Below are 26,609 nucleotides of genomic sequence, written 5' to 3'. Positions count from 1 at the left end.
CACCTTCACCTCAACTCCCTCCTCCTCCTAAACCCCTTTCACACTAAAACGCCACCCCCTCCCCCCATTCCCACCGCCTGTTCACACTAACCTGACAACACCGAGTCGGTTTCTCCTCCCCAACCTCGTTCACACCTCCACCCCACTCCCAAACCCCCCAAACCCCTTTCCCACTATAACACCACCCCACCTCTCTCCCCAAAACCCCTTCACCCTCCACTCCCCTCCACAATAGGCCGTCGGGCCGTCACACCAAAGCCCCCTATCCTCGGGCCTCACAGGCCCCAGCTGACACCACCCCCGCCTGGTAGCCTTTCAGGCCCAACGAGCCCGAAGACCCAATAGGCCCAGCAACAGCCGCACCCCCTCACAACCCACCTCCTTCTGGCCCGCAGGTTTTCAGGCCTAACCTGACACCAACCCATCCGCCCCTTCTTTGCTTAGTCGGCCCGCTCCTTCCCCTTTTACTGGGCCCATCAAACACCTCTTTAAAACAATAGGCCCAGTCATCAGGCCTGCCAAGCCACAGTAATTAAGCCCAACAAATCACTGAAATTAGGTTAATTTCTATAAAGAGCCACCAAATTGCAGTGATCTAATCCAAATTGCAGCCAATTGAAGAGCCCATCAGCTGCAACTGCGTTCCTGATCGTCCGCTTCCCGGCAGGTAATAGGTTTCTACTTTTTTGAGCTTGTTTATTTAATTATGTTCTAGTTCTCTTGCATGATAGCTCTATTTTTAAAAATTTAAGTGTGAAATGATTTACTGAGGTATAAATTTGCATTATTGTTGCACCAGGACATTGTTGATTTTCTTAATTGCAATGATGTGCTCTCTAGCCTGACTATGATCACATGGGTTAGGATCTAGTCTCCTTTCATACCTTTAGCTAGGGTAATTACTGGCGTAAGCAGGATGGCGGCATATTGTAGTCAGGAGCTAGTTTTCGTCCGGGCCACGCTAGTATGGCGATCACTAGCACATGTTGTTGCAAGCACGATTTTTATGTGATTTCAGAGTTAGTCTTCTTTTGGGCCTCTAGTGGAATGATTACTGGTGCATGTCGATCAACGAAATATTGTAATTAGGAGCTAGTCTCTTTCAGGGTTTGCCACGGACTAATCGTGGCCATAGTCCTAAAGGCTAGGAGAGAATGTGAGTTGTTAGATACATTGATTTGGAATCTTATCTTTGATCGGATATATTACATATTTTTTAAAATATCTAGTTTACATTCTTCAACATATTTTTAATTATAATCGAAACTCTTATATTATGAAATTGATATTCTGTTTATATTATGCTTGATTGAACTAGAGATAGAGGTGACTTACTGAACTTTTTAGCTCACTTTTATTTTTTTTGCCTTCTTTTTCATATGTCAACATTTAGTGCGAATGGGATCTTGGGTCGTGAGCGGAGGACTAGAAACAACATCTTTTCTTTTGTAATACATATCTATAAAATCCATATAGAACTTATTTGAAAAATAATGTTGGACCTTGAATTATGAATAATTATTATTCTTTGAAAGCTTAGTATTTAAGTTTACAAGTAATTTTTTCTTAGGCCTTGCCTGCCTTACGAGTCACACCTTGTAGGCGTGCGGCCCGTCTATGATGTGCTGCTCATACTACTGGGCACGAGATGTGATAGCTATCTCTTCACGTTCTACATAAACGTGAACAATCTCCCTTCTATCCAATCAAGCTTTATCATCTTTTTAAGTTGACCGCCTTCATATACAAATCCTCATTCTCTCATCATTATTCAGAATAGACACCCTAAAGAAAATGCTTTTAACTTTAGCCTCACGATATTCTGTAACTTGTCATAACACATGCTTCCTATGTCACCGATGTCATAAAAGGCCATACTTCCTCCAACATAGAAAACATGTCCACCTTTGTTGACAAACTTGCTGCCATAATGCACAACTATAGTGACATTGTCCATTCTACATGATATATGAAATACTAATTATTTAATCCCACTTAGAATAAATACATTACATTAAATAGGTTGGGTTACATTAAATAAATTGTAACAAACCAAATTATTTAATCCCACTTGGAGCAACAAGTGCATAGATTTGCCTTAAAAAAAGATTTTGGGACCACATTCTATTAAATAACAAAGCTTTGGAACCACATAAATACGGCAACAACAAAATTGCCACCAATCATTGATATTGCTCACAATCACCAGCAAAGTTTGAAGATAATCCAATATTTTCTTATTTTTCCAAGGGCGTGAAAGATATAGGATGAAAGGATAACCGGAACCTAATGGATACAAGATTAAAGGATAATAGAAAAACCTAAAGTAAGCCGATGATATTATCTTTATCACCAATGTGGAGAGGAATCTTGCCAATCATTGCCACTCATCGCTGAAAGAAAAAACCACCACTCGCTCTTGCGGCCATCGCCGGTTTCTAGTTGTTGATTGGAAAGGAGGGACGGGATTTGGATGGGATTGGGAAATAAAAACTCTACCCAAAAAGTGGCAAAAATGAGGGAGAAAATATTGTATACATCAGCCATTTTTGTCACATCAGCAATGGATAACATGTGCTATCATGTGACTACCTTCCTCACGGCCATCTAATAGAAGTTAAGCTAGGGTATCAATTATAAAGTTTTGAAAGTTCAATGGCCTAATTGCACAAACTTGAAGATAAAAATAAAAAAAACCGTACAACTTAGAATTTTTGGCATGATTAATCCAATAAAATTATAGTATAATATAAATTTAATAAGCATTAAGACTATTAATATCCAATATATGATACATTTGATACTAGAATAATGCTTGTCATAATAGATAGAATCAAGCCACATCTTATAACAGACAACTCATATAATCTAAAATTTATCCTTTTTTTGGCAGCAGAATCAATTGAGTTATAAGATGGATTTCAATTGCCACAAAAATAATTTGAGACTCCTTTCTATTTGTAGCAAAGCTCTTTGCTTCATTAGATGCAGACTACAATTATAAATTTGGCAAAAGTTTGTTGCAAAAGATCTCTTCTAATTAACTAGCAAGGTATTTGCGTCTATGCACGATGCTTCATAATTTATCCTCCTCCTTTGTATTTTTCATGTGAGTGCCACGTACAGAAGAGTATATTTTTTTTTTTATTTTTTGTTGAAATAGATAATTTATATAGATTTAGTATAGAAACATCCAAAAAAAAAAGTTCGAAATACAATTTATTTCAGAGTGGACTAGCCAGCTCACTTTTTTCAATCCAAAGGATGCCAATGGAGTAATTGGCCACGTATGAGATTTTTCAGTCTGTAGCCCTATAGATATACAAAGCTCAAAAGACTATCTCACTGTATGACCCGGATGTCTCGAATAAGGGTGGCACTGACCCATGCCGCCAAATAATCCGCCGAACCCATCTGGATCTTCCTCGAGCAGTACCGCAGTGGCATGCAGCACTCGCAAGCGCTGCCTAGCCCGGCCCAGTGTACCCTTTGTTCCCGTTTCAACGGCAAGCTAACGCAAAGCGATCGAGCGATCCGATCGTCCTCGCGATTCCGTGTCTACCTTCTTCGTCTCTCCGTTTGTGTTTGTGTCGGTGGTTCCCATGGGATCGAAGTGGGCTCTGATCCGGCCCTTCTTCCTTATCCTCCTCCTCCACTCCGTGGCCATCTATCTCTTCACCCGCGGCTTCCTCCTCACCCGCACCGAGCTCTCCGCGTACAGCCGCTGCTCCGACCTCTCCCACTCCCCTTGCTCTGCACTTCACAACTCCTCCTCCCACGACGACCGCCGCTGCTGGACGAAGCCCGCCGTCGATCGCCTCGTCATCATCATCCTCGACGCCCTCAGGTGAACCTGCCCCTTCCTTCCCTCCCTCCCTCCTTTCGTCTCGAAAAAAAAGCTGCCCTAGCCCCTTCTTAGATTCCGCAATCTCGATTCAGACTTCCGACTGATAAAGGCTTGGAATACATAGGGGACGGATGGATTCCCACCGCCGTTTTCCAAAAATTACTTGGCCTCTGGTTGGATTTTTACTCAAATCCAATTATGTGGGAATAAGCGCCTCCTTTACTTGCTTTCTTGTTTATTTTTTTGGGTTTCTTTTGTATCAAGAAGACCTAGAAGACGGATACGATAAGAATTCACGTGGAGTTATGCTCCGTTTTCTAAGAAAAGTTTGGCCCTGGATTGGATTCAAATCCCAAACCCCAAATTGATGGGCAAAGGCATCGTCTTCATGTTTTTTCCCTTATCATGTTTATTTTCATGGGGGGCTTTTCTCCAAGTTCTCAGACAAGTTGGTTATCGTGTTGCAGGTTTGATTTTCTTGCGCCCAGTTCATTCTTTGCAGGTCAGCATTCCCTCCATCTACTACATTTATTTTTTTTTTCTTTTTGTGATGGGAGAGACCAAAACTCAGCAGCATCATGCATGCGAATAAAATTAGGTGATAGGTTGATCATTACTAGAACATTTGTATAGGATTGGAGATGATGCAGGCTTTTTGTTCCAGAGGCAAAGCCGTGGATGGACAAGTTACGGGTGCTGCAGAAGCTCGCCTCTGGAGAAGGATCATCTGCTAGGATTTTTAAGGCCATCGCAGACCCACCAACAACTAGCATGCAGCGGTTGAAGGTCAACCTTTTTCCCTCTAAGATGTGGTTTATTATGATTTTCTTTCTTCCTTTCTTTCTTTTAAATCGACTTGATTTCAAACATTGAATGGCTGGTAAACCGTATCACTATCGTCATTTTATTCATGAATAATCTAGCTCTTTTTCCCTTCCTCCCCACTAGATAAATCTTTAAGGGTCATCATCTTAGTAATCTCGGGGATACCAAACACCTTCTTTTTCATTGTAGATGATGATCATTTGAAGATTTTAAAAACAATATACATTATATTTTTAGATATGCATGATTCAACATGTTCCAATTATTCTGCTTTCTTATCTAGGTACAGAGATGGATGTATGTTGATATGAAGAATCATTACATATGTTCAAGTCCGTGTTTTAGTTATGATTCAGTTTTCATGCTTCTTTCATGTTTCGAGTTTGTTGTCTTGAAGAACCATTACATATGTTCAAGTATTCGTTTAACATGTAATCAACTAATGCCTATAAATAACCTCAATTTTGTTGCAATTCTCTAGGGTCTAACAACGGGTGGACTTCCTACATTTATTGATGTTGGTAATAGTTTTGGAGCTCCAGCAATTGTTGAAGATAATTTAATATGTCAGGTTTGTTCTAATAATATGTCGCTATAGTTCATGTCTTTGGATTGGACAGAAAGGAATCGAGGCAGTATAATTTAATGTTCAATATAGAGTTGATTTTCCTGCTCATCCATTATTTCTTTCAATCTTATGGATGCTTCTCTTTATGTTGTTTATTTAAAAACAGTTGAATAAAAATGGAAAGAGAGTGCTGATGATGGGGGACGATACGTGGTTGCAATTATTTCCTGATCATTTTAACAAGTCATATCCTTACCCTTCTTTTGATGTTAAAGATCTTGATACAGTATGTTTTCTTCAAATATAGGTTCTTTATTGCTTTAAATTATTATCTTTAAAAAAGAAGAATTTAACATGCATGCATGTATGTTTATTTACTTATTCATATTTACTAGTGACTTTATCTTTTCTGCATATGATATGTGTGAATTCCATGTGGCAGGTAGATAATGGTGTCATGGAACATTTGCTGCCATCACTATATAAAGATGACTGGGATGTTCTTATTGCACATTTTCTTGGTGTGGTAAGTCTGGGTATCTCTTTTCAAGTTAGTTTTTTTCCAAGTACACAATACTGCTCACATTTCTATAAGCATGTCAGCAGCTATGCTTCTATTACCCATATTACACACACATATACACTCTTCTAGCTTTTGCACTGTGGTATACTTGAATAAGTTCAATGAGTTTTGATGTGGTATATGTTCGTCATCCTGACCTCGACAATTGGCCGAAGCGATGATCTCGATATTAACCAAGCCGTTAGTCTTAGCAACAAATCGAGCCACCAGCCATGATAGTCAACTAAAGTGTTAACTTTAGTATTGGCTGTGGTGTCGACTTGAACCATCAAGCCAATTAGAGCGAGTTGGGCGGCCAGCGGAAATAAGCCAAATGTCTCTAATTCAAGTGCATTTAAAGCAATTAATTGCCATTAAAGGCACAATCACAATCCCACCAATTGAGGGGCGGTTACAGCTCATCCCAAGCGGATCGACCATTATCGCATGATCAATGCGGTTAAGATTTGCCACGTGCACAATGTGGGGACCATTACTGAGTAGTTAAGGCTCACTTCCGCCTTACTCGGTAACGGATATCAACCATGGTATGCCGGCCGGTACGGAGTGTACCGTACCCTACTAGTTTGGTATCGGTACTGGTATGGGTCGCGTACTGAGTGTACGCTCAAAAAATTTCATACCGTACCATACTGACACTGTGCTAGTATGGCACTGGTATGGGGTCCGATACCAAGATGGCGAATCTTATTATCAACCTCTTTCTATATAAGGGACTATAGGGAGCCCCTCTAGATATGCTTTCTTAAGCTCTCGCACTCTCTCACACTTTGCAACTCTCAAATTTCTTCCGTTCCTTCTGATTTCGGCTGATTTAAACATCGGAGGGTCCTCCGCCGAGCAAACTTTGGCTCGTGGACTTTCGTTTCTGTTTTTAGGTCGGATAGTTCATGCTAGACGACCTTTTCCATCCATGTTTAAGTTCAGTTGTTAACACCCTCCCTAGCCTAATTGTTCAGCTCGAAGCCCCAACAATTGACCTCACTGCTTCACTTCGGATTTTGTCCGACCTTAGCGGTTCGGTTCAGATCTTAGTGGCAATAGAATTGGCGCTAAAAGGTGAGCCTTTGATCCTATTAGAGAAATTTGAGGAAGTTTGCCATGACAAAGTCATGGAGAGCTCAAGAAGCACCAATTACTAGTCAGCAGGAGGCATAGTCAGATGCCTCTCATCGAAGCCTGCAAAGAGCACAGCTTCCCCAAAGCTCTTAGCTAGGAGTTGTCAATTTCGAGTAGTTCAATTTGCTTGTCCAGCAAGTCTAAGCACTTACTGCGGCCATTGACAACTTGTAGCAAGCGACTACCAACCTGTAGTAGGCCAATGAGCCGAGCCGTCATGAAGCCCCAGCATAGCCAAGTCATCATTCCCATCCCTGAAGTCTTGAAAGGGTGCGACAAAGTCACCACTCTTGTTCGTGGAGCTCGGGACGAGATAGGAGATGCCAATCTCTAAGCCTGCATTCCAAGGACTCCACTCCAGGCCGCTCCTCCCCTCATCTATCAAAAAGGGTCTTCTAGAGGGGGGCTGACCTCGACCAAAAGATCGAGGAAATGAACAACCATATTGAAGCTTTAAGGGGCAAAAACCCTGAACTTGAAGATTATCTAGAGTTCACCACCGAGCCCCCCTTCTCAAAGAAGATAATGGAGGAGCCTCTTCCATCTCAGTTCAAAATGCCCTAGTTGAAACCTACAATGGCACCTCGGACCCTCTAGACCATCTAGAGATCTTCAAGGCTCTTTTGATGTTTTAGAGGGCCACTGACATAGTATTATGCCGAGCTTTCCCTGCAACGCTCTAGAGAGTAGCTTGACTTTGGTATATTGGTCTCCAACAGGGCTCAATTCATTCTTTTGAGAAGCTTGGCTGGCTGTTTGCAACCCACTTTATAGTAGTCGGAATCAGAGGAGGGGCTTGGAGAGCCTTCTTGCTGTGAAGCAGAGGCAAGGGGGATCCCTTAGAGATTATGTCAATCGTTTCAACATGGCGACCTTGGAAATCTGCGACTTGAATCACTCTATTGTGATGATTGCATCGAAGAGCAGATTGAGACCTTCTTGGTTTCTCTTTTCTTTAGACTTTGTTGTGCTTCTTGCTTGAGCCAAGAAGTATGTTAATGTTGAGAAGGCGATGGTAGCTCAGTGAGAGTTAGCAGGGGTAAGCATGGCAAGAAGAAAAATGAAAGAAGCCAAGAAGAAAAAGAAGAGCCGAAGAGGAGGCCTAGGAGAAATGAAGGAAGCTCTCGCCGCTCGAGGAGCCCACCTTGGAAGTATGAGAGGTACACTCCTCTCAACACTTCAAGGGTTCAAATTCTTATGGAAATCAAGAACCGGGGTTACCTAAAGGGGCCTCAGAGGATGAAGGCGCTGATGGGCAAGAGAGATCGACATAAGTATTGAAGGTTCCATTGATACACGACACTGAAAAGGGCTTGCAACTGAGGAACGAGGTTGGGACCCTTATCTGATGAGGAACCTCGATCGTTATGTTAACGACCAATGAGACCGAGCCGAAGCTGGTCGTTATCAACACACCCCTGAGCAACTGAACGATAATCTCCTGATAATACCATCTTTGGAGGACTAGCACCTGGAGGGACGAGCTCATCAGCTTGAAGGACTTACACCTAGGAAGCCCTAGCAGAAGATTTTTTTCCTGAAGAGACAGAGGACCAAGGAGGTTATCTCCTTCTTGGATGATGATTTAAAGCAAGGTATGCGGAACCGACCGAACCGACGTACCGGTTCGGAACCGGTACCGAACCGATTCTGAAAAAAAATGCGCGGATGCGTTATGCTGCAGAGTGGCACTGCCGCATTAAAAGCAGCCACGCGGGGCAGTGCATGGGCTCGCTGCCCCGCACGGCGAGTCCGCGTGGGAAATCGCGTGCGCACGATTCCCCGTGCGTGGACTGCGATTCCCACCGCGTCGAACGCGTGCGGGCACGAGTCGGGGGGACGCGTTTCCCCACTCGCACCCACATCCTCGCGCGCAGGCACGCTCCCGCGGCCTCTCTCTCTGTTTTTTTTTCTTTTCTTTTTTCCTCTTCTTCCCGAGCTCCTCTCTTCTTCCCTCTCTCCTCTCTTCTCCTTGCTTTCCCCCTTCTCCTGCGAGCAAAGGAGCTCTTCTTCCCCGCGAGGTGTTCGGAAGGAAGAAAGAGGCCCGGTAGCGCGAGAGGTCTTCTTTCTCTCTCTCCTCCTCTATTCTCCTCTCAGCTTCTGGACTTGGAATTGTTTCCTCAACCGGGTAAACGACTGCCTTTTACCCTTTTGACTCCGAAAAATGGATTCTGGTTCAACTACTTGAACAACAGAATGAATTCTTGCTTGCTGGTGGTATTGCCTCTGATGGCTTGCTGCACTTACTTTTCCATAGTTGTTTTAACACTATTCTGCTCCGCCATAGCACCTCTTCAATGCGAAATCAAAATGTAAAGGCGATGCTGCTAAGCTTCTCACCCTTGGAAGAATTTAGATGTTCGGTACCCTTACCCTCTCACATGCTTTATCCCTAGCTTTTTACCTAGCACTTTACCCCGCTGGGAAAGGGTTTTCCAGTATTAGTCAATATGAAAAGCTCGATGGCTAATGAGATTTCTCCTCGCAAACTGGGGCTGAAAGACCCGGGACTGAGGACCTCGCTGACCCAGTCGCTGATCCAGTAAAGTAAAGCCTTGATTTTGGTCTGACTTTTCGAGGAATTCGGGGCATTGTCGCTAACTATAAAGGGTCAAAAAGGAAGATTATTTAAACGTCGGAGTATGGATGGAAAGCTCCTTCTCCTTTAGGATAGGATCGTCGTTGGTCCTTCTTTCACTAAGAATCTCATGATCTCACCATTTTCTAGTAGTTCGCGCGAACGCGCGAGGGACTATCCTTCCTTTGCTATTCAGTGGCGAGCAATTATATCCTAAATGGTGTAGATTGCTTCTTTTCCTTTTTGCTTGTGTTGTGCCTGTGCCGATCAGTGCTATTCTCCGATCCATAGTTCGATTCTATTCCCATATTGCTGTAGTCCAAAGGCTAGGGAATCCTAAGTGATATAGGTTGCCCATCTCACAACGGAAGAAGCTATGCACCTCTACAATGGTGGTGCAGTATGGTAGCAAGATGAAGTCCGGGATGAAGCCTTTCAGGTTCAGCAATATGTGGACTGAACATCCCAAGTTCCTGGAGGTTGTTAAGGAGGCCTGGACAGCAGAGGTGAGAGGGAACCCAACCTGTTACCCATTTAGCGTTCTTAGGGTCATGAGGTTGACCGAAGACCTAGAACTTGGGGACAACAAAAGAAAAGGAACGAACGAAGGCATAAAGAACTGGAGCAGGAAGACGAGTTGGAATATTGTTGTATGAACAGATCTATTGGTTGGCTTTAGTAGCTGAAGACTTTCAGCAATCCGATAGAGTTCCTGAGGACTCCTTTCGGCACGAGAAAGAGAGATGTACTCTCGGATAAGGTTATCCCTCTCATTTGGCGAGAGAGAGACTCCTTCTGAAAGTCAATTCTCTGTTGAAATGTCACTTATTTTTCACTAAGACCGAAAAAGTCATTCAGTCCCTCACGGGTTAAAGCTTAATCTGGCTACCGTACCCATTTTTCATTATTGTTTTCCTCTTGGAAAGCACCAAGCAAGGAAAGCACTCAGCTAAAAGCATAACAGCAATCCCAGCCCGCAACAGCAAGAAAAGCAGTCCCTACTGCCGCGTCAAGCTAGGCCTGAAACGAGGACTTTCCATTTCAAACTTGTAACCAATCCCCCCGAGGGGGACGAGGCCATAGGCCGAAGGGGGGAAACGAACCATAAATGGAAGGTAAGTTTCTCCGATCGGAGTTCCGTCCCCGCGAGTGAGTTTTGCTGGTCATAAAGAGAGGGAAAGAAGGGAATTAAGTTAAGAAACTCAGATAAGGCTTGAAAGTATATTTCAAACAGTTATGCTTCCCGCTTGGCTTGTGGGATATTGCCAATGCCCCTTGATTCTGCAGGCTTGAAAAGAAAGTCCTCTATTTTGGAAAGGGGAGATCACCCGTCAAAGGTCAGCGCTAGATTTGGATCAAGCTGTTATCAAAGTCGATATCTTCCCGACGAAGGTGAGTATCAAGGTCTGGTCTAGCTCAATTTCCTGCTTCCTTTTAACCACAACTGTCGAGATTGTAGGCGCAGCGACTCCCCTACCCTTCTTGACTTAAAGCTGAGCTTCCAATCTTCTATCCCTTGTTTTGGGGAGAGTGATGATAGATCTGGTCTCTGTTCTTCTTCTTCATTCTCAACAGGAATCCATCAACAAAACTTCCCTTCCATATGGATCGTCGTGGCATGTCCAAATTTCCTAGCGAACTTATCCTCTTCCTATTGATCAAAATTGCTACAACCAATGGTTGTTCTTGGCGGAGCATGCGGAGGTTCGGGAACTTTTGGGATATAAGGTGAGGGGATTTGCTTTCCCCTCCCCTTTGATCCCTCCCCTTAAAGGAACCTTCCCTATAAACATGTTTTATAAGAAAAGTTCTGCAAGCTCCTCTAGACGATGAACTTTATGAGCTGCTTCCGCTATATTTTGCCAGTTCGAGATAAAGTGCTTTTTTAGCGGGTTCAGTTCTAGACTAGACTGCCATAGAGAAAAAGCCTCTGAGGACTTCTTTTTTTGAAGTGAGATCCCAGATCTGAAATTAGCTCGTGCGGTACTCCATATCTGCAGCTACAAAGGCTTCAAGAGACAGTGGCTCGAAGCATTAAGAGGAAATAGAAAGATTCGTATGAAGAGGTCCTCAACCCTATGATCCTTAGATTTGGAAGGGAACGTCAATTCTGGAATAACCTATCATATGCGCTGTCCATGTCATTCCCTCTTCTAAGATCACATCTTCGAACGACAACGGGAAGGGATGGGATCCTTCTTTGAAGCTTATCGAGGGCAGCGTATGATCTTTCGAAAGAGGGGGCGGGCTGGCTGTGATGCTCTTTTCCTCTCCAAAAAAAGCAAAGAAGGAGGGAGCCGGCTGCTTTAACGTTTAGTAGCCGCCCTTCCCTCGATTCATACACAAGGTCACCAGACTCAAATTCCAATAAGGTAGTCTTTGATCCGATTATATCCGACTTAAAGTCCAACTTTTATTGGATGACTTTTAACATAAAATAATCTCTGAACATGTATCACCTAGTTGAAAAAGCCAGTGAACCGGGCGGGGCACTCGACGAAAGGGGGGCACACTGAGCAAGTACGATAAATTGGCCCCGCGGAGCTTTCTTAAATAAAAGCAAGGACCGCTACGGGAGGTCGAACCAAGGACCTATGGAAGTCGGGGCTCGTCCCCCCGAAAACAACGTTCGACTTGCATGTGTTAAGCATATAGCTAGCGTTCCTTCTGAGCCAGGATCAAACTTAGATTTTGACATCCAGAAAACTGCCAAATAAAATGCGTCCCAAGCAGAAATATCACAAGTACCGCCGCGTCCTGGGCCGTCGCAAGGAAAACTATAACTGAAGAAAGATTCTCACTTGGACAGGAGATGCGGACGAGTTTTGGCCGAGCTCCAAGAAGCCTGGGAGAGGAGGCAGGGCCAAGCTGAGCTAAACCTAAACGTAAAGACCTTCGGTTCCACCCCTCCCGGTACGCCGGTACGGGAGGCGAATAGGAGAGCTAGCAAGGCAGACCCTGCTGTATCATCTAATCTCTTTCAATGTCTCCAAGTCCTCTTTCCGATCCAATTGGTCCGACCAAGAAGCCTATTTAATAGATTGTCTATTGCTTGCCCTGCAACTGGGTCAAGTGCTTTTCATTTGTTTGCCTCCGACACTAAAGGGATGCCCCCTGGTCCTGCCCTTCGACTAAGAAGCAGAGGCATACTCCCCCGAAAGTGGACTCCACATTGATGACGAAGCAAGCTAGAGCAGAGCGGAGCCAGTCCCAGCTCCTTAGTCAGCAGCGTATGCGGTAGTAGTAGCAGCACATCCAATAGCATCTCTTAGCTTTCTTCCGTAACCACCGGAACAAGTAGCCGGATATGTATGGAAGATCCAAAGCTAGCACTAGTAGATCCAGGTCCAGATTCAGTCGTTAATCCAGCTGACCAAGTCAAAGCTTCAGCAGTGAACCAAGCGTTCTTTATGTTCGGCAACATGGAGAATCGGAATATTGCGACCTCTCTCCACTCCCTAACGCACCAGGCCATACAGAGCCTATAAGAAGAGAAGAGGCCTATAAATTGACGTTTATCGTGTCTTGAGGTAATGAGTACTTCTGAGAGAGCTACCTTCGCTGATGACAAAGACAAAGGGGCAAGGATCTCGTGGAAATGTCCCACCAACAAATAGAAAGAAGGTTAGCCCGAGAAAGCACCGTCGGTTTAGGTTCTTTCTTCTGCTTCTGAGTCTGTGGATGAATCGCCCCAGATGACAACGTTGCAAGTGTGGGTTTCAGACTGAATATACCCCAGGCTCCTGGTGTGTGTTGCATGTCCACTAGCCAACACAGCCTGCCTCTGAGGTGGATTCCATATACTTAGAACCTTTCTATGTATATTAAGTACATCTAGTCTAGCATATGGGGAAGATAAGTCGGAGTGAAATGAAATGGTTAGAAGGAAACGGCAGAAAGGGAAGAGTAGCTGCTCCGTGCAAGATCCTTCCGGATCGAGACCATGGTTTTTCTTTCATTTAGAAGAAGAATCCTTAGGCTAGGCATGGTGGGGTAGGAGCATCCAGTCGGCAAGATTTTGGGCCTGACCAAAAAGTCTTATGTCCTCCGAGTCGCACGGCGTTTTAACCGAAAGAACTGTATGTTATTCAATAGATCAATAGAAAATTTCTCAAATTCCTTATAAGGTGTTTCCATTATTGGCTTCGTAATAGAAAGTAAAGATCTTGGAAAAGTGTGAATCAATGGGTTCTAATAATTCATGAAAGATATTATCATATTCACACATTTCAATTATATGCGAAATCTATAAACCCTTTTTTGGTTAAAAGTTTTTTTTGTTCGAATCTTTCATTTCATTTCAAGTAATTGGTTGGTCGTACAATTAATATACTATAATAAATATATTATAATAAATAAAAAATAATAAATAAATTATTATTTTTATTGGAAGAGAGGATAATTACGAGAATCTGTGTATAGTGTCCGGATACAAGCTTCATTACCGGTTACATTCAAAATTTTGATATAGATATTGGAAGAGAGGATAATTACGAGAATCTGTGTATAGTGTCCGGATACAAGCTTCATTATTGAATCAGCAACTTTTGAACCTCGTAAACTTAGGTTCGGAAACTTTCGGGATATCAGGGGATGGGATGGTTTCCCCTCCCCCGAACCCCCTCCTCTTCCTTAGGCTATGGAACGTTACCCCCCCAAAGCCCCCCTCGGGGGGGAATAGGAGGTAATTTAACTAGACGAAAGGCCGGGGGGCCCACCCCCCGAACCCCCGGTGTTCTCAAACGGCGAAGCCTTACCGCTTCCGAAAAATTTCAGATTTGCATTTTTTTTGGAATCTGGTTTGATCAGGCACTACGGGAACACAATCCCTGGAAAGAAGCTCAAAGTAGGACATGCCAAAGTGGGAGAGTCGCAAGCATAGGGGCTTTATCCGTAAGTGAGTGGCCAGAGTTAGAGCATGGAGTTGAGAGAACTCAGTCAGTGATGCCCACTTTCTTTTCTTTTTCATGTGGAGCGCCTAACCTCAGAAATTGGATCCAAAACCTCATCAAAAAAGAAAAGCTTCCATACTATAACAGGAGGTGAAGCAGAGGGAGAGAAGCCCTCGTCCATCAATGCATGTGAGAGGTAAAGTTGAGTGTTCATCAGAGGGTCGGGGAAGTTAGCAAAGTTAGACAAGATTGGAATGGGCATAGGAACATGTATTGATGTACCAGATCGGCTAATGCTCCCAGGTTGATGCGATGTATTCCACCAGTTGACTGGAGACTTTATTTAAAAAATAAACAACACATAGAAACGCAAAAAAATAAAAAAATAATAATCACGACAAAGCTTTGCTGCAGCTGGTCACTCACATACCCTCCCCGATAGCCCTCGTGCAAAGAAACAAGATGGCCCTTAGACATCTTAAAAGAGCTCTTCAGAGTTCAATTACCTGATCCTTCATCTGCAGATCTTGATATACCTGATCCTGATGCCACCGATGCCTTTCTACTCTGCAGCTCATGTCCTTCTGTACTGTTCTTTTCATAGCCGTCGAAACAAGCAGCACGGGGACCGGGCTTGTATTGGTGCGAACCTGCGGTTCGCACCGGTCCGGGCAAGGAACCGTTCGGTTCCGACCTCTTTGGTGGAGGCTGCTGTACCGGTACCAGTGGAGGCCGCTGTACCGGTACCGGTGCAGGCTGAACCGGTCGGTTTCGACCGGTTCAGCAAACCATGATTTAGAGGAAGTACTACCCCCACCCTCCATGGTGATGCAGTTGTAATCTTCCTCACAATTGCTAATTATGATGTTAGAAGAACTCTTGTAGATAATGGAAGCTCGACAGACATTTTATGATGCTTTCCGTAGAATGAGCTTATCGTCAGATCCGCTAAGAACTGATTCTTCTCTGATTTGATTCTCGGAAGATTCTGTTCCCGTGGAAGGCACCATTACCTTCATGGTTACTATTGGCCAGGAGCCTTGGTAGACGACTGTAATGTTGAATTTCTTGGTGGTAAAGTTTCTCCTGGCATACAATGCCATCTTGGGTCGGCTCGGGTTGAATACAATGCGAGCTGTGGTATCGACCTATCATCTTGTAGTGTAGTTTTCTACCGAGCATGGAGTTGGAGAAGTTCGGGGTGATCATGCAATAGCTCGATAGTGTTATGTGGCCGCACTCTGAGGAAAGAAGCTGATCGAGATGCTCCTCGTTAAAGGCTTGGATACACGGAACAAGCTAAAGGAGCAACAAGGAGAGCCAGTTAAGGAGCTCATCCCCTTCCTTTTTGGCGACGAAGGGATAGGTTGAATTGTTTATGTCAGCTCCCAACTAGATGCAGCAACCTGAGCTCAGCTCATCATCTTTCTTTGTGCCAACGTAGGCATCTTTGCTTGGTTAGCCTCAGATATGCCAGGTATAGATTCTAGCGTTATTGTGCATAGGTTGAATATGGAATCGGTACACCGACCTATGCGGTAGAAAAAGAGAAGTCTCAAAGCGCCAATAGGCGATGGACGAGGAGGTGGACAAACTCCTAAATGTCGGCTTCATCTGTGAAGTCAACTATCCTGATTGATGTTAGAAGTATGCCCTAGAAGCCAATTTGGCCGACACATTATTTTGTTCTGGGATATAAATTTTTACTTGACCTAACAATGAATTTATTAGGATGGGCATTCTTTTCATTCATGTTCTTATGTGTCCATGAATCATCCAAGAAATTAATAAGATGACGCATATTCTTAAGAGTTGAGAATTTGAGGCATGTGTCATTGGTGATTAATTTCTGAATTGCTTCTGATCGATGGATCCATCACGAGGGACGGTGATCGATCCGCTGAGATTAGTGCGCAGATTACTTAGTCAGATGGATGAGTCTTGAGTCCATAGTGTGGGGACACTGGAGTAATTGTGCAAGTGCTTGTTAGAGAACAAGGGTACTGAGTGTGACCAAAATAGGTAGTCACTTGGATGTCTATCCACTCGTCAGTGATTTACTTCATGCTGCAGTTGTATGACTGGTCCTTTGACTTGCGATGCCTCGGCTATTAATAGTGAGGTTGCTGTAGTTTGACGAGCACATAAACATGGGCCCTATCTATTTGGGTTCTTGTAGTGCAGATTGGTTGCAGTAGGTTCATTGTAGGAGTAGGGGTGCATCTAGATGGAATCTATCGATCTTGATAGATTAGGAGAGATCCTATGTGATTTATGAGACTGAGTTCGTAAATCCTTGGCCAAGGTAGTTTCTAGAAAAAAGAGTTTTTCAATCTCGAACTGGAGTCGAATAAATTTTATATATGACAGATGATGGGGTTTGACAAGTTATCCATGAACTCCATCCTGTCGGAATCCACGATAGAGGGACTGTATCATATGCTAACTACACCTAGAGGTTGATCATTTCATTCTGCTGGGTTGCCACTACATGCTGCTAGGTGTCACTGGTGGATGGTGAGACTCAAAGCCATTCACTTGGTGATCAGTGAACCCGAATGAGAAGAGTTGGAATCAAGGTCCGCCGTACCGGATCCGGTAGGCATATCGGTTGCCTACTGGACCGGTACGGTTCCGGTTCGTACCGAAATCGGACGGTACGAACCGGAAAGCTCTTCCTCAACGGAGCCGGGAAAGAAGAGAACCAGAGAGATCGCGGGGAAGAGAGGGAGGGAGATCACCTTCGGCCGCCATCGGAAAGCCGTCGAGGGGCGTCGGAGCCCAGCGGGGGGTGGGGGAACCCGCGGGGGCGCGGTGGAGGTCGAGGCCGCGGCCGCGGTTTTAAATTTGGGGGTTTTAAGTGAAGTCGGCAAATCGGTTGCCTCGGCCTCCGCAGCGCCCCCGCGGGTTTCCCCGCCCCCCGCCGGGCTTTGTCGCCCCCCGCCGGCCTCCGACGCCCCTCCACGGCTCTCCGATGGCGGATGAAGGTGGTCTCCCTCCCTCTCTTTCCCACGCTCTCTTTTTCTCTTCGTCTTCTTCGTCTCCGACACGGAACCGGCCTATACCGGTTTCCACGGCTCCGGCGTACCGGTAGTTGGCCGGACCGGTACGGGCCGGTTCGGCATACCATGGTTGGAATTGTTCCAACCCGTTGAAAGGAGTTTCAATGATATTGTAATAGGGATCACAATATATCTCACTACTAGATAGAATAGAACCTATGGGGTCACACACAATAGAGGATCTGGTTGATCTAATGGTTGGATTGTGATTTGGAATCACAATAGTTTGTAATTGTCAATTTGATTGATAATTAGTTTAACCCACTAAGAGTCAGTGAGTTGAAGAAGGAATTAATTGCAATTGGATTGCAATTTGATTGAATCAATTGGACTTAATTAATTGGGCTCGATCTTATATGATAAGGTTCAAGAGTCCTACTTAAAGTAGGACTCCTAGAGTTCTAATTGGATTAGGACTTCAAATTATTAGAGTCCTACTTAGGGTAAAAATCCTAATTGGATTAGGACTAAAATTATATGAGTCCTAATTAATTATTGCTCTAATAGATGAAGATGACTCCTAATTGGATTAGGATTGAAGAGTTCAATTGAGTCATGATCCAATTGGGTCCTAATTAGATTAGGACTAATATGGATAAGGATTGGATTCACCTAATCCTCCTTAGAGGAGGATTTCAACATCCAATCAAAGGAGGCCCCACGCCCCACTTGATTTGATCAAGTGGGGCGTGCTCCCGGGATCCACGTCCCGGATGGCTGGGACGCGAGACCCGGTTGGGGCGTGGCTCCTAATTTTAAGGAGGCCACGCCTAGGGCATCTAGATGAAAAGAAATAAAAAGGGGGCCGGCCCCCTTTGGAATTAAGACTCTTCTTTTCATGATGGCGGCCGCCTTCCCTCTCCTCTTCTTCTTCCATCCGCTAGGCACAAAGAGGGGCAGCAAGCATGGAGTCTTCCTCCTCTTGGTCAGCTTCATGAAAGAAAATAAAGAGAGGAAGGTGTTCCTCTCTTCCCTCCTTCATCCATGGTAAAGGAAAGGCAAGAAAGTGTTTCTTCCTTCTCCTTCTTCCTCCTCTTGGAAGCAATCAAGAGTTGATTGCTTAGAGGAGTTCCAACCATCAAAAGGGATTTCTGCAAGGGAGCTAGCACCCCGGTAAGATCGTAACCTCGATCAATCTAGATCTTCGTGTGGATACCCGTAGAGGCTGGATACTTGTGCGGCTTCAAGCGAACTTGATTTCCACGATCATCAAATAGCGGTGAAGATCTACCCGCTCAAAGGTAAAGATTTGATCTTTATAATTTTTAATTGTAGATATGAAATTAGTCAAGTAATTAATTTTAATCTTTTTCTTCAGATTTCATGATCTTCTGAGTTAGAGAACTTAGAATTTTTTTGAAATCTACGTTCCTCGGGACGTTCATGAGATGGACCCTGCGTGCGTCTTTCCGCTGCGATCGTCGCAACGCGTGCGGAGGTAACCCGACAATTGGCTGGTTGACATTGTCTTGGTGAAGAAGGCTAATAAGAAATGGAGTGTTTGCATCGACCATACCGACCTCAACAAAGCCTGCTTTGATGATTGGCTAACTTGTAAATATGATTTTAGGACATCGGATGCTGAGCTTCATAGACGTATTCTCGGGTTATGTTGGACCCTGCGGATGAGAAGACCTTTTTCATCATTGACGATGGTCTTTGTTGCTACAGGGTTATGCCTTTTGTCTAAAGAACTCCGGTGTAGCAAATTAGATATTGGTCAATCGTATATTCCAAAGAGTAGATCGGCCGTAACATGGAAGTCTATGTTAATGACATATTATTAAAGAGTAAAGAAGCCGAGCAGCATGTGACATATTTGGAGGAGGCATTCGCGATCCTAAGAAAGTACCACATGAAGTTCAATCCGAGCAAGTGCGCGTTTGGGATTACCTTGGAAAAGTTTCTGGGGTTCATGGTAACACAGCGCGGGATCGAGGCCAACCCTGAGAAGATCCAAGCTATGCTGGAGATGTCACCACAGAGAACAATAAAGGAGGTGCCATGCTTTATGGGTTGGATTGCGACGCCGAACAGGTTTCTTTCAAGATTGGTAGAGAGATGCCTTCCCTTCTTCAAGATCCTAAAGCAAATAAAGGACTTTCAGTAGATAGAAGAGTGCCAAACCATCTTCAATCAACTCAAGAAGTACCTTGCATCACCACCTTTCCTTACCAAACTGAGCTTGGGAGAGATGATGTACCTTTACCTCGCTATTTCTCCTTGAGCCTTGAGTTCGATCCTGGTCCGAGGAGTTCAGAAGCTGATCTACTACACAAGCAAAGTTCTTCGAGATGCTGAGACGAGGTCACTAAGGTGGAAAAAGATGGTCTATGCTCTCCTTGTCTCAGCTTGGAGATTGCGACCTTATTTCCAAGCTCACTCCACTGTATTAACCAACCAATAGATGATGCAAATATTGCAGAAGCTAGACACATCGGGGCTGTTGATCAAATGGGCAGTCAAGCTCGGGGAGTTTGACGTCCATTTTTGACCTTGGCTCGCCATCAAGGCTCAAGTGTTAGCAGATTTTCTTGTGGAATACCTATTAAAGCTCAAGTGTTAGCATATTTTCTTATGGAATGTACCATCTCCGATGAGGTAGAGGCCAGAGACAGACGAGAAATACAAACTGGAGAATTTCTGGATTTTTCATGTCGACGGGTCCTTTAGTTCGGGCGGAAGCGGAACCAGGTTGATACTCAGTAGCCTAGAAGGAGTCATCTCAGAGTATGCCTTTTGGCTCGATTCAAAGGCTCCAATAACAAAGCTGAGTACGAGGCCCTCATTATTGGTCTCAAGCTCGCCAAGGAGGAGTATGCCACCTTAAGGCCTTTAGTGACTCTTAGCTCGTTGTTGGCTAGGTCCGAGGAGAATATGAGGCGCGAGGTCCCGCAATGGCCAAATATCTACAAAAGGTGAAAGATGTCTCCTTGGCCTTCAGTAGATTTGAGGTCCAATAGATCCAAGGTCGGAGAAAACCAGAGCCGATGTTCTCTCTAGTTTAGCAACTTCGGAATGCATCGACCTAAAGAAGACCGCCTACTTTGACGTGCTAGAGAAGCCTAGCATTGATGAAAAGCCAAGTTCGGTGCTACAAGCTAACTATGAACCGAGCTGGATGGATCCACTTGTTGAGTACCTCAAGGCAACCTGAGTACAAAAAAGAAGCTTAAAGACTGAGGTACCAAGTAGTGAATTGTATCTCAGTGGACAGAGGGCTCTATAAGAGGTCATTTAGTCTACCTCTTCTTAGATGCCTCCGACCCTCCAATGCAGAATATGCTCTTCGGGAAGTTTATGAAGGCATCTATGGTAACCACCTAGGAGGCATAATGCTAGCTTACAAAGTTATGAGGTAAGGTTATTACTGGCTGACCTTGCAGAATGATGTAGTTGAGTTTGTGAAGAAATGCGACAAATGCCAAAGGCACGCCACCATCCAACATCAGCCAACGGTGTAATTAACACTGTTCAGCGCCCCTTGGCCATTTACCCAGTGGGGAATGGATATTCTCAGATTTTTTCCTCCATCAGCTGAGTAGAGAAAATTTTTGATCATAGCCATTGACTATTTCACGAAGTAGGTCAAGGTCGAGCTCTTAGCTCGGATAATAGAAAAAATGCTTGGGATTTCATCTAGAAATCAATCATTTGTAGGTTTGGCGTTCCTCGGACGATCATCACCGATGATGGCCGGGCGCCCCTTGAAGACTACCGACCTTCAAAAAAAGGGACAATCCAAAAATGTTTGGGACCCCTGACCTACGAGCCTATAAGGCTAGGGAGTTAAAACCTGTAGAGCCGAACTCTGGGAATTCCCATGGAGACACTCCAAGATCGATTGGGACCTCCTTTCAATAGGCCTACGAGGCTATGGAGAATCTGATGAAAGAACTAGTTCATTCTGTGGAGGCAACTTGGAAATAACTAGGACCTCTATCCTACTGACTTATGAGTCAATGAAATGACCTAGCAAGGAGCTAGGCTCAAATGGGAAGGGACATGCTAGCTCTGATCACTTGAGCATAAGCTATCTAAAAACCCAACCAATTAAAGATCGGAGGACATCCAAATTGACCTCTTCAGGTCCGAAACATTGAGGTAACACTCAACGAGTGGGGAAAAAAAAGCCTAGCAGACTAGAGACGCTCATGAATACCTCGACTAGTCTCTACCAACGCAACTGATTTTGCTACGATCTTGCGATCAAAGATGTATTGACCAACCTACAAGCTATGTGTATTGTCCGAAGTAAAACACTCGGCAGAGAATAAAAGGAAAAGACCAGCTATTAGAGCTTGAGGGAGAAGCGTCGTCATTGTTGTTGCCTACTGCTGGTTGGAGGCTGCTGAGATTGGTTTCCAGGAGAAGTTTTTCCACTTGAGCTTGGTAGTCCTGGAAACCTTGCATGAAAGAATCTGCAGCTCCTTCGGCGATCTTATGCTTGAACTCTGCCTAGGTGAGGTAAGTCTATACGGCTCAGGCGGCTTTTTCTTCAGCTTGAGCTGCATTTTTCCTCACCTTCAGCTACTTGCTGTTCAGTCGTCCGAATTCTCTTCTCGGCCATGGTTAAATAGAGTTCTGCTGCATCAACCATGGACTCCGCCGCTGTAGCCCATGCCTTCACCGCCTCTAGCTTCTCCGCCGCCATCTTCAGTTTCTCCTCTGGCTCCTGCTGGCCGGCCTTCAGTGTTGCCTCGGTTTCGGCCAACCTATGCTTAGCATCTTTAAGTTTCTCCTCCACCGATATGAGGCGCCTTAACGCCTTAGTGCATCATGCAAAAGTAAATGGTGTCAGCATGCTTTAAGAGAAGAAAATAGTTAGTTTGAGCAAAAGACATGGAATTTGAATTAATGATATGTTAGTTCGGTACTCATCCAGATGACCAACTTGTAGGTGTCCTCAAAGGGCTCATTGACTGGGACTTTCTGAATGATTTTTTATCCTCGGGAAGCACACCAAGGCTCGAGTTAATTCCTTGGCCACCCGGGTGTTGTTCAAGCTCGAGTTGGTAGTCTTGATCAACCACCTTGGGAATGTATATCTTCGGCTCGGGTGCGGGGGAAGCTGGAATAGATGACGTGGGCTGAGGAGAGGTGGTGATGGGCGGCAACGACTGAGAAGTGGTGTCTGGCGGAGGCAAGACCGGATTGGCGAAATAATTTCCTCCAGCCTGGAGGAGGCAGGAGCACATTGGCGAAATAATTTCCATTTTAGGCTGGATCTCAGCCCGAGGAGCATCTTTTGAGCTTGGCCCTCTGATAGGGCCGAGATGACTCTAGTCGGAGGCTTTGGAGGAGCCAAAGTCGGAGTTGTTTGAGCCTCTTTGCTGGGGGTTTGCCTTCAGTGGCCGCCCTCTACTTGACAACCTTCTTTAATAGCATAAGGCCTTCATTCTTGCAATACTGAGAAGAAAGTGTTCAAAAACTATCACCATTAATGCATGAAATCGAGAGAAGGCAGATTTCACCTTGGGGGTTAGCCGAGCTCAGGTCGATGTTAATCAGAGTCTGCTCGGCTAGTAGCTCCTGCACGGGGGGCACCTTGGATCCGAGCAGAAGATTGAGCGACTTCTGGTCTTCCTCTAACAGCTTTGGAGCTCGGTTCAATGGCCTTCGATGTTGTTAGAAGTATGCCCTAGAAGCCAATGTGGCTGACGCATATTTGTAATCTGGGGCATGAATTTGTAATTTGATTCTTATTAATAAATAAGATTGGGCAATTTATTTTTCATTCATGTTTGTATGTGTCCATGAATCGTCCAAGAAATTAATAGATGACATATTCTCAAGGAGTTGAGAATTTGAGGTATATGTCATTAGGGATTAATTTCTAAATGCTCTTGATCAATGGATCCATCACGAGGGACGGTGATCGATCCGCTGAGATTAGTGCACACATCACTTAGTCAGATGGACGAGTCTCGAGTCCACGGTGTAGAGACACTGGAGTGATTATGCAAGTACTTGTTAGAGAACAAGGTACTGAGCGTGACCAAAGAAAGTAGTCATATGGATGTCTAACCACTTGTCAGTGACTACTTATGCTGCAGTTGTATGACTGGTCCTTTAACCTGCGATGCTTCAGCTATTCACTGTGAGGTTGCTGTAGTTTGACGAGCATGTGAACTTGAGCCCTAGCCATTCGGGTCCTCGTGGTGCGGATTGGCTGCAGTAGGTTTATTTTGGAATAGGGTTGCATCTAGATGGGATCTATCAATCTTGATAGATTAGGAGTGATCCTATGTGATTTATGAGACTGAGTTCGATAAATTCCTGATCAGGTATTTTGGAAAAAGAGTTTTCCATAACTCGAACTGGAAGTCGAATAAATTATACATATGACGGACGAAAGGGTTTGACAAGTTATCCATAATCTTCGTCCTGTCGGGATCTATGATAGAGGGACTGTATCATACGCTAACTGCACCTAGAGGTTCAGATTTTCGGAGCTCCCTTTCACGGCACTAACGACCACTTCTTTAGCACGGGACTTGTCCGCTAACAACTTGATCCGGCTGGTGCACCAACTTGATTCTGCTGGGTTGCCACCACATACTGCTAGGTGTCACTAGTGGATTGTGAGATTTGAAGGTATTCATTTGGTGATCAGTGAATCCTAAGAGTAGAACCGAAATTGTTTCAGTCCATTGAAAGGAGTTTCAGTAATATTGAAATGGAGATCTCAATATGTCTCATTACCAGTCAGAATAGAACCTACGGGGTCACACACATAGGGGATTTAATTAGTCAGACTATCATAATTGTGATTTGGAATCACAATAGAAGTCAATCATCAATATGATTGGTGATTGAATTAACCCACTAAGTGTTAGTGAGTTAATGGAAGAAAAATTAAGTGGAATTGATTGCAATTGGATTGCAATTGGGCTGTTTAAATGAGCCAAATTAAATTGGGTTCAACCCAAATTGATTTGGGTTCATGATTGGGTCAATTGGATTAAACCAGGATTTGTGCGGATTTTAAAGTCCACATGTCGTCGTAGGATAAATATGACTTAAGTCGTGTTCACACTATGCGGACTTTAAAGTCCTCATGGCATCGTTGGATGCATGCTCCCAAATTAATTCTCCTAATGTGATTAGGAGTTAGCCTAGGTCCTAATGTGATTAGGAATTGGGCTTGTAATTGGAATTGATCAAGGCCTAATTGGATTAGGACTTGATCATGGCGCCATAGGGATCCATGATAGAGGGACTGTATCATACGCTAACTGCACCTAGAGGTTCAGATTTTCGGAGCTCCCTTTCACGGCACTAACGACCACTTCTTTAGCACGGGACTTGTCCGCTAACAACTTGATCCGGCTGGTGCACCAACTTGATTCTGCTGGGTTGCCACCACATACTGCTAGGTGTCACTAGTGGATTGTGAGATTTGAAGGTATTCATTTGGTGATCAGTGAATCCTAAGAGTAGAACTGAAATTGTTTCAGTCCATTGAAAGGAGTTTCAGTAATATTGAAATGGAGATCTCAATATGTCTCACTACCAGTCAGAATAGAACCTACGGGGTCACACACATAGGGGATTTAATTAGTCAGACTATCATAATTGTGATTTGGAATCACAATAGAAGTCAATCATCAATATGATTGGTGATTGAATTAACCCACTAAGTGTTAGTGAGTTAATGGAAGAAAAATTAAGTGGAATTGATTGCAATTGGATTGCAATTGGGCTGTTTAAATGAGCCAAATTAAATTGGGTTCAACCCAAATTGATTTGGGTTCATGATTGGGTCAATTGGATTAAACCAGGATTTGTGCGGATTTTAAAGTCCACATGTCGTCGTAGGATAAATATGACTTAAGTCGTGTTCACACTATGCGGACATTAAAGTCCTCATGGCATCGTTGGATGCATGCTCCCAAATTAATTCTCCTAATGTGATTAGGAGTTAGCCTAGGTCCTAATGTGATTAGGAATTGGGCTTGTAATTGGAATTGATCAAGGCCTAATTGGATTAGGGCTTGATCATGGCGCTATAGGGACTAAACCTAATTGGATTAGGCTCTAATCAATTGATTAAGTGGACACATGTCATGCATCTATTTGATGGCGCCATGAGCACAAGGATTGGACACTTGGCAATAATCCAAGGGTGGGTTATTATCCCATACTACTAATAAGATTAGGAGAAGCCCTAAACCCAATCTATAAAAGGGTAGCAAGGGAGGCATCATAAAGTAATTCTCTCCTCTTCCTCTCCACGCCTCCCTTTCTCTTTTCTTCTCCCTTCCCACGGCAGCAAGAGGCTTCTCCTCTTCCTCCCACGACAGCAAGGGTTAATCCTCTTCCTTCTCCAAAGTGTTGAAAGAAAGAAGAAGCAAGGGAAGAGAAGAGATCAACTCGCCAAGGAAGAAAGGGTTCTTCCTTCACGCCTCAAGCCCTCCCTTCTTCCTTCCTTCTCCACGGCAGCAAGGGGACCTCGTCTTCCTCTTCATCCACGGGACAAGGCAAGGAAGATCCACGCTTAAAGCTTCATCCCTCATCTTTCTCCATTGCGAGCAAGGTTGAAGAAGAAAGGGTTCTTCTTTAAAGAGGTATGTTGCTGATTTTTCTTCCAATATCATGATAGTCATGAGAGGTCTTTGCAAGGAGCTAGCACTTCGGTAAGACCCTAACTCAGATGATTAGATACTTGTGTGGATACCTGTAGAGGCCGGACATATGTGCGGCTTAACCAAGAACCTAGAAAGATCATTAGGCTGCGGTGTTCTACATCTGCAGAATTTTTGAAGATGAGATCTTCAAATTTATAACCTTTGATTTTTGTTCAGTTTTATGAATCTTAATCAACCCTCCTCAGATCCTTCCCCTCCTTAATGAGTTCAAAGATCTTCTGAATTTGGATCCAGAAATTTTTTTGAATTTTACGATCCAAGACGCGTTCATCCGATGAACGACGTCCCGTGCGAATTCCGCTGCGAAATGTCGCATCGCACGGGGTGTATCTCAGTAGATGTAAACCCCAGAGGGTGTTGAAGGCCCAACCTTGCTCGGAGGTAATAAAAAAATCTTTCTTTCCACCTGTGAATGGAGAAAGGCGTACCTCGAATCAACTGGCGGCCTTTTCAAGGTGAAAATTACCATTAGTTTCTTTTCTAA

The 26,609-nt window shown here is 44.2% G+C and overlaps 1 protein-coding gene across 8 annotated transcripts in view; it reads left to right on the top strand.

The window, feature by feature from the left end:
• Positions 1-3,405: 3,405 nt before the first annotated feature.
• LOC103697338 (GPI ethanolamine phosphate transferase 3-like) overlaps positions 3,406-26,609 on the top strand; it is a 46,852-nt gene continuing 23,648 nt past the window's right edge. For 4 of the 8 annotated variants that reach the window (XR_005509451.1, XR_005509450.1, XM_039121325.1 and 1 more), the window contains exons 1-6: positions 3,407-3,847; positions 4,315-4,349; positions 4,512-4,633; positions 5,154-5,243; positions 5,407-5,526; positions 5,683-5,766. Coding sequence is in view for 4 of the 8 variants with exons in the window: in XM_039121325.1 (XP_038977253.1) it covers positions 3,603-3,847; positions 4,315-4,349; positions 4,512-4,633; positions 5,154-5,243; positions 5,407-5,526; positions 5,683-5,766 (696 nt within the window). In the remaining 4 variants the exon portion in view is untranslated. Of the gene's footprint in view, positions 3,848-4,314; positions 4,350-4,511; positions 4,634-5,153; positions 5,244-5,406; positions 5,527-5,682; positions 5,767-26,609 lie in introns of all 8 variants that reach the window. The other 4 variants (XR_005509452.1, XR_005509453.1, XM_039121327.1 and 1 more) reach the window with 2 other exon arrangements.

The sequence above is a fragment of the Phoenix dactylifera genome, unplaced genomic scaffold, assembly GCF_009389715.1.
Source record: "Phoenix dactylifera cultivar Barhee BC4 unplaced genomic scaffold, palm_55x_up_171113_PBpolish2nd_filt_p 001040F, whole genome shotgun sequence".
Classification (NCBI taxonomy): domain Eukaryota; kingdom Viridiplantae; phylum Streptophyta; class Magnoliopsida; order Arecales; family Arecaceae; genus Phoenix; species Phoenix dactylifera.
Note: the sequence above shows the minus strand (reverse complement) of the source record. Positions and strands in the feature narration are given on the sequence as shown.